Consider the following 12,276-nt stretch of genomic DNA (forward strand, 5'->3'; position numbering starts at 1 on the left):
CAACATGGTGAAACACTGTCTCTACTAAAAATACAAAAAAATTATCTGGGCGCGGTGGCGCGTGACAGTAGTCCCTGCTACTCTGGAAGCTGAGGCAAGAGAATTGCTTGAATCCGGGAAATGGAGGTTGCAGTGAGCCGAGGTTGTGCCACTGCACTCCAGCCTAGGCAATGGAGCGAGACTCTGTCTCAGAAAAAAAGAAAAAACAAAAGAAAAAAAGACTCATAGCATATTCAAATTTATACAAGTTCGTGCCAGTATAAACATTTATAATATATCTAACTGCAGTGTGAATGTATGTACATGTACGTACATACTAATATGATTAATCTTCTTTCTTTCCTTTTCTTGTGTTTCATAAAAGAGCTATTTTATATAAATACCTATTGTTAGGTATTTATATAGTAAATTTGAGGGACAACGGAAGTTGAAGTACTGATCAGGGTTGGGATGAGACAACCTCATTTGTCATTTAGATAGGGAAATGTTAAGTAAAAATACCTAAGAATGTGTATGTAAATGAAATTGCTCTTTTAATTTTAGAGTGACAAGGGGACTTGTTTAGCCTAGATTACTTGCTTTTTGAATACCTTGTATGTGCTAGGCACTGTCCTAGGAACTGAGATGAAGTTGATAAGCATTGTCCCCGCCCTTATGAAACTTACATGAAGCTAGAATAGAGAGACCCTAAACAGATGACAATAAACTCTACAGTAACTTTGGCGAGAAAAGTTTATGAAGTTAAAGTACAGAGTGCTAGGAGAGGGTATAAAAGGGGCCTCCTTAAGGGTAGGAGTAAGGTTTGGAGAGATTTCCTCAAGGAAGTAAAAGGCAAGCTATTCCAGAAGGAAGGATGGTAGTTACCCTGGTAAAAGTGAGGGGAGGTATTATAGATTGAGAGGATTGTGCATGCCAAACCCCTTGTTGGACTACTGCTAGACAAGGAGAAAAGAGGGTAAACAAGTTATAATTAATTAAAACCAAGCATGGTGACTCTTGTCTGTGATCCCAGCACTTTGGAGGCTGAGGTGGGCCGATGACTTGAGGTAAGGATTTCAAGATCGCCCTGGCCAACATGGTGAAATCCTGTCTACAAAAATACAAAAATTAGCTGGCCATGCTGGTAGGTGCCTGTGCTCGCATGTCCTCAGGAGGCTGAGGTGGGAGAGTCACTTGAACCTGGGAGGTGGAAGTTGCAGTGAGCTGAGGTCACGCCATTGAACTCCAGCCTGGGCAGCAGAGGAAGACTCAGTCTCGAAAAAACAAACAATCAAACAAACAAACAACAACAACAAAAGCACCTATTGGCCAGGCGCGGTGGCTCAAGCCTGTAATCCCAGCACTTTGGGAGGCCGAGACGGGCGGATCACGAGGTCAGGAGATCGAGACCATCCTGGCTAACACGGTGAAACCCCGTCTCTACTAAAAAATACAAAAAACTAGCCGGGCGAGGTGGCGGGCGCCTGTAGTCCCAGCTACTCGGGAGGCTGAGGCAGGAGAATGGCGTGAACCCGGGAGGCGGAGCTTGCAGTGAGCTGAGATCCGGCCACTGCACTCTAGCCTGGGCGACAGAGCGAGACTCCGTCTCAAAAAAAAAAGAAAAAAAAAAAAAAAAAAACACCTATTATGAGCCAGGTTATTGAATTTAGAACAGTATCTGACAGCCTGAAGATCGGGATAACTTGTTAATTCATTAAGTCCTGCATTAATGCTACATTGGGGATGCAGAGGTAGATATAATATGGTTAATGCTCTGGGAGAGCTAGAGTGGATGAAGAAACCTGTAAATACGTAAGAGCAATGCAGTATTATTGTTGTAATTCAGATAATGAGATGTTATGGGAACATCAAGTTGGAAGCCATGAGCTCTGCCAAGGAAAACACAAAGGAGGTATTCCTTGAACTGAGTCCTTAAGGATGAGTAAGCCTCCTCTTATATGCAGGTAGTGGCCCTAGCAAATGCAAAGTCATGGGCCTAGGAAAGCACATGCCCAGTTAGGGAACTGAACACCTGACTAGAGTGAATTTGCGGGACAAGGGAAGTTGAAGTGCTGATCAGGAGTGGGATGAGACAGAAAGAACATCATCTGTCATACTTAGAAACCTTTATTTTATTTCTTGGAAGCAATTTAGATAGGGAAGAATTTAGAGAAGGAAATTTTTGTGTTTTCCAAAGACCCCGGAGGCCACTGGGGCTGTGAAGGAATAACTGGAAGGGACCTGAGCTTGGAGAAAAGTTGAACCAAAGCAATGGTGTTGGGGAACGACAGCCCTGGCAGAGAGGAGCAGAGTTAGTGTTTTAATTATATAGAACTAAAGATAAGTAAAATGTATTGTAACAGTATAGGAAGGAGAAACAATAAAGTGAAGTTTACAAATGTTTTAATGCTTATTCAAAGGACAAAATAAAGCCTATGAACCAATGAGATACAAATAAAAAAGTACAATTTTAATATAGTGAATGTAATACATATATAATTCGTCATAACAAACTGGTCAAAACCTTTAAAAGATACATAACAGGCATCTAAAAATCTTACCAATGCTAAATATATAATAAGTATATATTATATATAAGTATATAATATATAAATACAAATGATTTTTACCAAGAAATGTTTGATTTTTCTTGCAGTAGCTTTGTTAATTGCACAAAATTATCTTTTGTTTTTGCCATTTAAGTGTTATCACACAATGCTATTCTGAAAGACAAATGTTCATTAAAAACAAAGCAAAAATAGATATTCACAACCATTAATTACCTAGATTTGTCATTTAAAGGTTTAAAGAAAGAAGAGAGGAGCTTTCCTGCAAGCCTTTTCACAAGGGTCACATTTTCTCCTTAAAAGGGAAAGATTTCCAAACAAAGGTGAAATAGCTTAAACAGAAATATTTATAAAAAGAAACTTTACAGCATTGTCAAGGATATTAAGACTACATTGACTAACCGGTTTCATTACTGCATCTTCCCCAACTCCCACCCCCAGTATGTCCCACCAGGACTAGAGCAGGCTTTGCATTCAGATAGAAATGCTTCAAAATCCCAGTGAAATGAACTGTGCTAAAAACCCGACAGGCATCTTCCCTGCCCTCCCCGCTGGTCTTCTGCAATCCTCTAACCCAGGTTCTACTCTGTGAAAGGGGCCAAAGCTGTGAGTGTGGAGGAACCGTTCCCCAGTGTGGCCACCTTATATATAATTTTGTATTCCACCATAAATGCTGGACTTCTGCAAATTATGATTTTGGAAAATCTAGCCCATGCAGAGGGATAAAAAATGGACATCCCTTGGACAACTACTCCTTGTTTTTTTTTTTCAATATTCCAAGCCTTCTCTGGTCCCCTGTCCAAGGAGAAATGCTAGGACCTCGAGGATGTCGCTATGTATTTTAAAAACTAAATGATAAATTTATATTCAAATTGTTTAAATACGTTTCCAAAACTTTCAGAGTACAAGTCATTGTTATGTTTGCCTTTACTTTAAAAACTGAAAGAATATATTTCTATGTAAAGTAGCAGTTAGGAATGTGGCTGTTTTCTAGCTTCTTCATCTATCTAAAATATATATTTAGTTACCAGAATTATAGTACTGCTAATAAAATCATTAATAAATAGCATGTAAAATCAAGTTTAAAAGTAAATGATGGCAGTTTACTATACCAAGAAGATAAAGAATGTCTAAAATTATAGGAAGATATTAGCCCTCATAGAAGGTAAACTTTTAGAAATTCTGAATAAGGAAATATATTCTACATAGATAAGGTGCAATACACTCAGCTTTCTAAAACAAAATAATTAAATAGTACCCCATGATCAATAGTAAGGAAATTCTCTGACATATTCCCCATGAAACATTAGAATATTTCCTATTTCTTAAAAAGGTGAAGATAACAGTGTATCTCCCTTAACAGAATTCTTATGAAACATCATTTCCATATTAAATCCACAGCCTTCTCAGTTAATACCTTAAAGAATATTTCTTGGAGGTATAATAATCACCTTCAATTTAAGACACTTTGAAAAATTAACAACCAGTGATTCTTGGCTCACAGTATAGTCAATTGCCAAAAACTTCAATAGCATAGCAGATAAAATAACAACAAATAGCAGAGGTACTATGCTAAACACTTCATTAGCTGAGCTGAAAGCTTAAGGGGCAAACATAGGTTTTCCTCACACTCTTCAAAATGGGGAATCCAGGAAGAAAGCTAACTACTGGAAAAAGAAATAAGCAAACAAACAACAACAAAATCCTTCCTTCTTGTCTTCCCTGGGTCCAGAGACCTCCAGAAAACTGCTCTGCTGAAGACTGGGAAACGTTTCAAGCCTACTCATTTCTCTTCATCAGATGTCCTTGTTTTCACTGTTGAGAAAAAGATTATATTAGTTTAACCATTTTTTGCACTCCTTTCTACTCCACCCTGGTGTCAACACTCAGCGTTTATAATGCTTGGTAAAAAAGGAGTATACAAAATCAATACAAGCAATGGGTAAACACAAAGCATAACTAGCGGCAAGCTGTGTGTAATTGCTCAAGTAATTACATGTAAGATTGGTAATAAAGATTATCCCAGGACAATCCAGAAAAACGTTCCCAATTTAATAACCTTTTAAATCTAAGTGTGAAAAGTGTTACTTAAATAGTACAGGGAATAAAGACCTTGTGAAGTCTATGGTCTCCCTAGATGAGATTTAAAAACCACAAAGATCAAATTGACAAGTACCCGTCCAAAATTTTCTGGATGATTTTCTTTAGAAAAGGGGCTTGTGGATCAAGACAAACTTCTGTCCCTTTCTTCAGGGAGGCTCTGAAGGAAAGAAAAGGAAGATACACTCATGAGACAGCAAGGTTGAAGACCCAAGGTGCAGGACTTCCCTCTTGCCAAGGTCACAGTGGACAGAGCAGCACAGAACTTACACCACTTCAACCTGGGAGCACTGCGGGCCTATGGCGAACACCTGCAGATTACTGATCATTTCGGGTTGAACTCTCTGCGTGGTCTGTAAACAATTGCAACGCAGCTCTCTCAACGCAGCAGCGACAGGACCACCTGGGGAAGAAAGAGAGACACCTTTATAGGGCAGGTTGCTTGGTGAGTTCCCTGGAAGGCAGCTGCCCCGCAGAGGCTGGGATGCACCGCTGTACCCCAGTGCGTCCCGCGTGCCAGGCGCTCTCACCTGTGCTGAAGGGCCCTGGTGGCGTCAGCAGCAGCAGCAGCGCAAGCAGTGCGCACAAGGAGCCCGAAGGACCCGGGACAGGGGCCGCACGGCTAGACAGGAGGCTCATAGTGGTCAAGAGAGCGCTGCCAGCAGTCGCCGGTTCCTGAACTGAGTGGAGGAGCGGAGATTGGAGGATCCGGAGCACTGAGGCTTCCTAGTGCCTTTTGCACTCCTTTTATCTACATTCATCTCTCCCCACCGACAGGAAACTCAAGCTTTGGGATACTGAGGAAATTCCCTGAATTCAGAGGGCAGTGTGTAAAGAAGAGGTTGGGGGAGGGGGGCTGACAGTGGGGAGGGTGGCCTGGAGGAGCTCCGGGCACCTCTACCTAGAGGGACATTCTCCACCTGCTCTGTGGTGGAGGGAGCTGTGTCTCCAGCCAGAAGGGAGCAGTGATTCAGCAGGGCCTCAAGCCCTGGGCCTGAGGGGGCTAGGGATGCTGGTGTTTCTGAGGCAGGCAGCCCTCTGAGAGATGCTGCTCCTCTCCTTCTAGAGAGAAAAGGTGGAACCAAAGTAGCAGGAGCCTTGATATGAGAAAAATTTCTGAAAGTCAATCCTTTCTAATTATTATTACTATTAATCCAGGAAATGTTATGCATGTTTGAATTGCTCTAAATTGAAAGTCCTTCCTGTCTTCCTTGCAAGCAGGTTATTCTAGCTTTCTTGAACGACTTTATGATTCTCTGGACTTCAGCCAGGTTTGCAAGCCAAGATAACATGATAACAAGAGACCCTTGTCTCTTGCCACTTGAAGTCAGTGGCCTGAAAGGACCACCACTGAATTTTGTTGACTCCCCCACAGATCACCTTCTTTGGTGAGTAAGTCTGCTTACTGAGAATTCTGTACTTGTAGTATAGCAAGTATATGTGTGTCCAGGTGGTTAAACAAAAATCTTCCAAAATCACCCAGCAAATTGCCATGGAAGATACCTTGCTGTTGGCAGTTGCTATGCTATTGAATTGGAAGAGGTTTTGGTCGACTTGGGGCTGAGGTGTAGTATGGTGAGCACAGGCTAAAGCTTGCTAGGGATCCCAGGCCTGCCTCAGCTCTGGACCCACCCCCAGGTGTGTATTTGACACCATTTGGAGATGCTGTGAGGGGCTGAGTTTGAGGGGCTTGTGTGAAAGCTTCTTGTAGGGGTTTGTATCAATTTGGCAGCACAACAGCACCCAGTCTGTTTTCCCTCAAACAACTTCATTGGGGGAGTAATGCTCCCCACAGGCTCCTGGAACTCTGGAGTTTCATGATTACTGGTGATCAAGGCTGTTCCCACAGGCCTACTCTAGGCCTCAGTGAGCCCTGCACTGCTGCCTGAAATTGATGGGTGAAGTAACTTCCAGCTTCCTCTCCCTCTCTCCTTCTGTTATCTGTGGAGGAGTTAAAGCGCTGAAGGTTTAAGGGTCTTCCACTGTCTTGCTCCATGCAGGAATGGCTGTTGTATTGGAATGACACATCGGCTTTCTTTCACGGAAATTGAACTAGATCCTCTTCCGGCTGGTTCTCAAAACCCTTGCCTTCATGGCAGAGCAGAGGTAATCAGTAAACATGATGGCAATGAGAAACAAGTCATGAAACATAACTCTATCCCTTGTCTCCTATGATTCCAGGAATTTTTTTAACTCCCCCATCCATCACTTCCATTGGTGAGCAAGAAAGAGATGTCATAGACCTTTACAACTTTTATTCTGGAAGGAAACTTCAGAAATTCACTGGCTGAGTAAGGTTGGGTGGTATGGGCCTTACTCTGTGGGAAACTAAATGAGAAGTCCTCACAGCTTCCTGACGTCATCAGCATCATACCTGACTCTGCAAATGGAATTCTTCATTTTTCTGGGGAGTGGTGATCTGTAGAAAACAGCCTGCAGATTTAGTCTATTGACATTTTAGAGATTAGAGTGTATCTAAAGACAAAAGTTAAGCCTTGGTGAAGTGATAAGACTTCAAAAAATCTTGGGCAATTAAATTCAACTTAACCACTGGGAATAAACCATAGGATAAGACTTTGCTTAAAAAAAAAACAGTTTGATTACACAGGTTATTGACTTTTAAACTGTGTGTGTGTGTTTGTGTGTGTGTTTGGGTTAGTTCTAAATAAACTATTTTAAACATAACTGAATGTATGAATTTTTTATTGGCACCAAATGGTGAAATCTGAGATGGATCATGAGAAAAGATTGCCAGTTCCTCCTGACGGTCTTATAAATGTATATATCTCACCTGGTTTGCACTCTGAATCAATTAACTGTAGCTTGTTTATGGAATGCAAGAAGAAAAACAATACTTCTGTAGCTGAGAAGGAGGTGATAAAAGTCCCCAGTAGAAGTGGGCTGTTGGTTTGCCCAACCTAATCAGGAAGCAATAAGTCACATAAACTGGCTTCCCATGGAAATCACTCTGGCCCACTGCCTGTGTCTGGCTCCTATATAGGTGTCTTGGATGTTGGCTTTGTACAAACATGGATGGTTCAAATGTCCTCTGACAGCACCAAGAACCATGAAGACACAGCACTTTAACAGTAGTTGCTTCTTTATCACTAGTTTAAACAAAAGCCATTTTTCTTACCTGCACTGTATCCACATGGAAGAAAAGAACTCTGTTATTTTTGTTCCCAACTAAAATAGAACAATTTATCCAATGATATCAGTATCCTGATAGCCTGAAGCCTTAATTGTCTGTCTAAAGCAATCCTATTTTGGTCATTATACCACAGTATAACATAATATAAACTAATACAGTATAAATGATTTTTGCTTCTGAAACACTTTTATGTTCATTATTGCTTGAGCCTCACATTGATTCTTAGAGAAGAGAAATTTTCTTCCCATTTTGCAGCTAGGCAAAGTAAGTAGAGAATGAGATAAGTAGTAGAAAATCCAGAACTGGCAGTCAAGCACCAGAGAATCTGACCCAGTAATTTTTAATGGTTTCCAGATTACAAACCACTTTCTTCACAGTTGCTGGCAAATAACCCCCAGCGGCTCTCCACGATTGATCTGGCTAACCATTTTATTGTGTTTCCTGACAACCATATTTTAAGCTGTTGAGATCCTCAATCCTTCCACTCCTGTCTTTGAGATTGCAGTAATATCAAGGGTCCTAGAGGCTTCCAAGTTATCCCACCTGAAACCGTGCTCTGCTTTCTAAATCCCTCACTGTCTTCCAGGTAGATTCAAAGTCCTTCTTCTTTGAAAAGGCTTATTCTGGCAAAGTCATTTGTAGGGTATTGCTTCCACCTTTTCTCTTTGAACATCTAGTGTACTTGTAATAACTACCTCATGAAGCAGAGTTTAATTATTTCTTAATTTTGCCTTTGTCTTCCTCAAGTCAACTATAAACTCCTTAAAATCAGTGGTGATGTCATGCATTTCTCACATAACCTCGCATAATTTCTTAATGTAGCAGTTAGCAGTCTGTGAATCCAACTATTAATAGCTAAGTTTTTGCAATTTGGGTTGTTAAACCTCTGTGATTCTCCTTGTAATACACCAATCTCGCCAGTTAAAAACCAAACGGATACTATAGATTTGGTCAAGAACTTCGAGCTTTCAATGAGGCTGTCATTCCTATACATCCTATAGTGCCCAATCCTATATGCTGTTAGCCTGGGTCCCATCCTTGGGGATGCCAATTAGTTTACAGTCTTAGATCTTAAAGATGTCTTTGTTTGTTTGTTTGTTTGTTTGTTTTGCATTGCAGTACTCCCCGATTCACAATTCATCTTCGCTTTTGAATGGACTGATCCTGACAGTCATTTGATTTATCAATGAACTTGGACAGTTCTTCCCCAGGTATTTAGGGGCAGCCCTTATCTGTTTGGAAATGCATTGGCTAGAGAATTAAGGATGTTACACTTAAATAAGGGCATCATTATCCAATATGTGCATGATGTGTTGGTTGCTAGCCCAACCGAAGGAAACTTGTACAAAAATACCTTTAAGTTGCTAAATTTTCTGTGAGCTAATGGGTATAGAGTCTTACAGCATAGGGCCCAGATTTCAACTCAAGAGGCTAAATACTTATGATATTTCCTAACCCCTGGCACCCAGGCAATAGTACCAGAACCAAAGGAAGCTATCTTGGGCATTCCACAACCTCAAACTAGAAAGTAGCTGCGGGCTTTTCTAGGGGTGTCAGGATTGGAGCGTATGGTCAAGCCTTTGTATGATGCCCTGAAAGGAGTGAATGTAGATTCTTTAGAATGAAATAACAGTTGTAAACAAGTTTTTAATGCTTTCAAGGAAAAATTGGGATCAGCTCCAGTCTTAGGGATCCCTAATCTTGATAAGCCATTTTTCCCTTAAGTGGTGAGGTGTCCTTATCCAGAAACTGGGAGATATCTGAGAACCAGTGATATATATATTTTGGATGACAGCACTAACCTGGTACAATGTTGAATCTTTTTTTTTAAATTTTATTATTATTATACTTTAAGTTCTAGGGTACATGTGCATAACATGCAGGTTTGTCATTGGGAGTTATACCTGATGTAAATGACGAGTTGATGGGTGCTGACGAGTTGATGGGTGCAGCACACCAACATGGCACAAGTATACATAGATATATTTTTTTAAAACAATTAGACCATGTCATTTCAGGATGACCTGAATGCCTCAGGGCAGTTGCAGCAACTGCTCTTTTAGGAGACGAAGTCAATAAAATGGCTTTAGGATAACACCTGGTGGTTTTAACCCCACACCAAGTACAAGGAGTCCTAGAAGCTAAAGGGTACCGATAGATGAAAGGAAATACTTGTTTAAATATCAGGCTTTGTTGCTAAACATTCCTCATGTAACGCTTAAGATGCCAGACTTTAAATCCAGCTACCTGTCTGCCTGAACCCACTGGCACCCTATATCATTCTTGTATACAAGTAATGGAGCAAGTTTATTCCTGCTGGCTGGATTTAAAGGATGAGCCCCTAGATAATCCTGAAGTAGAATGTTTTATAGATGGAAGTAGCTTTGTGCTGCAGGGACACAGAAAAGCTGGGTATGCCGTTGTCAATCAACACAAAGTAATTAAGTCTCAGGCCTCACCAACTTCTACTTCAGCTCAAAAGGCAGAATTAATAGCTCTTGCTAATAGCCCTGCAATTATTAATAGCTCATATTAATAGCCTTGTAATTGGGAAATGACTTAATAATTAATATTTGTACTGTTTCTATGTATGCCATTCTGGTGCTGCATGCTCGTGGAAGGAATGGGGACTCCTAACTGCTAGGGGTTCACCTATGAAACATCACTGAAACATTTTAAATCTATTAGATGCTGTTTTACTGACCAAGGAAGTAGCTATAATCCATTGCAGAGGGCATCAAAAAGGAGACCCTAGTGTGGTTAAGGGAAACTCCTTTGCAGATGCAGGAGCTAAGGCAGCTGCATTAAAGCAGCCAGTTGGACTTGTAGGCATGTTAGTGCCCTCTGTCCTGGTAATGACAGAACCAAGCTATACTAAAGAGGAATAAGAATGGGCTAAGGTTAGGGTTTAATTCAAGATCCTTCTGGCTAACTTATCAATGACAACAAATTATTGATGCCAGGTGCTAATCAGTGGAAAATAGTTAAGCATTTGCATGACTCTACTCATTTGGGAAGAGATTCCCTGTTTCAATTAATGTCTCCCCCTCTCTTTTTTTGATTTTTTTTTTTTTTTTTTGACAGAGTTTCATTCTTGTTGCCCAGGCTGTAGTGCAATGACACAATCTTGGCTCATCACAACCTCCACCTCCCGGGTTCAAGTTATTCTCCTCCCTCAGCCTCCCGAGTAGCTGAGATTACAGGCATGCACCACCACATCTGGCTAATTTTGTGTTTTTAGTAGAGACAGGGTTTCTCTGTGTTTGTCAGGCTGGTCTCAAACTCCTGACCTTAGGTGATCCATGTGCCTCACTCTCCCAAAGTGCTAGGATTACAGGCATGAACCACCGTGCCCAGCCAATGTATCATCTTTTTTATAGGAAAAGGCTTACTTACTTAGAACAGTAAAGCAGGTAACTCAGTTCTGTGAACTCTGTGCCGGGAATAATCCAAATAACCAGTCTTTTCCTTCTCCTTTAGTAAGGCCTATTCAGCATAGCAGAATGTATGCCAGTGAAGATTGACTAGTAGATTATGCTCAGATGTCCCCATGCAAAGGGTTTAAATATTTATTAGTATTCATCTGTCCTTTACTGGTTGGACTGAGGCTTTTCCTACCTGGTCTGAAAATACAAGATTTCTCACCTCCTGTGAAAGGCAATAATTCCTAGATTTAGGATGCCTAAGAGCTTGCGAAACAATAATGGCCTATCTTTCACAGTGACAATTACCCAAAACATATCTTTGGCCCTAGGAATTAAGTACCTCCTTCATTTAGTATGGATGCCACAGTGTTCAGAAAAAGTAGAAAGAGCTAATCAAACTCTAAAAAGTACTATGCCAGGGACTATCTATATTGCCTGTAGCCTTGTTATGGGTTCAAGCTGTTCTCAAGAGAAATCTATAGTGCAACACTTTTGAAATGACGTATGGAAGACCTTTCTTAACTACAGACTTCCTGTTAGACATAGATACTTTCAAGTACGAAATTTTGTAATCAACTTAGGACAAATGCAAAAGGCGCTCCTTGAATATGGAAATCAAAGAGTCCCTTCCCCTACTAGGGAAGATAATATTGTTACAACCCAGCCAGGAGACTGGGTCCTATTAAAAACTTGGAAGGAAGGATCCCCAGCAGATCAACTTTCCACCAAAATGAAAGGGATCCTATCAAGTTCTCCTTAGTACCCCAACTGCAGTTAAACTTCTAGGAATGAACAGCTGGGTTCACTGATCTGGAATGAAATCTGTCTCTTATAAGGTCCCACAGGCCAACAGAACAAAAAAGACTGATCCCACTTATTCCTGTGGACCAACCCATGACCTCCAGCTCCTGCTCAGAAACAAAAGGGATGGGTAACATAAAGATATGGATTGGCATTCTATTTTTGGGTATAAGCTGGAATCACACAAAGAGTAACTTACTTGCTAAGTGGGCAGACTGTAGCCTCTCTACATAATCCAACAAACTGTTGGGTA

The 12,276-nt window shown here is 40.9% G+C and overlaps 1 protein-coding gene across 1 annotated transcript; it reads right to left on the reverse strand.

Annotated features, from left to right (window-relative positions):
• Positions 1-2,365: 2,365 nt before the first annotated feature.
• LOC105501296 (C-X-C motif chemokine 5-like) lies at positions 2,366-5,465 on the reverse strand. Its single transcript, XM_011927164.1, has 4 exons — positions 5,177-5,465; positions 4,917-5,049; positions 4,723-4,806; positions 2,366-4,361 (listed from the first exon to the last, which is right to left on the reverse strand). The coding sequence occupies exons 1-4, from the start codon at positions 5,283-5,285 to the stop codon at positions 4,343-4,345; spliced, it is 345 nt and encodes a 114-aa protein (XP_011782554.1). The 5' UTR covers positions 5,286-5,465; the 3' UTR covers positions 2,366-4,342.
• Between the last annotated feature and the right edge of the window lie 6,811 nt (positions 5,466-12,276).

This window comes from Colobus angolensis, unplaced genomic scaffold (genome assembly GCF_000951035.1).
Source record: "Colobus angolensis palliatus isolate OR3802 unplaced genomic scaffold, Cang.pa_1.0 Scaffold70, whole genome shotgun sequence".
Taxonomy (NCBI): domain Eukaryota; kingdom Metazoa; phylum Chordata; class Mammalia; order Primates; family Cercopithecidae; genus Colobus; species Colobus angolensis.

Excerpts from the sequence above, each read along its gene's own strand:
- LOC105501296 (XM_011927164.1), bottom strand. The coding sequence starts at position 5,285 with ATGAGCCTCCTGTCTAGCCGTGCGGCCCCTGTCCCGGGTCCTTCGGGC. Across the intron at positions 5,050-5,176 it reads ACCAGGGCCCTTCAGCACAG|GTGGTCCTGTCGCTGCTGCG; the intron begins GTGAGAGCGCCT and ends TTTCTTCCCCAG. Across the intron at positions 4,807-4,916 it reads TGCTCCCAGGTTGAAGTGGT|AGCCTCCCTGAAGAAAGGGA; the intron begins GTAAGTTCTGTG and ends TCTTTCCTTCAG.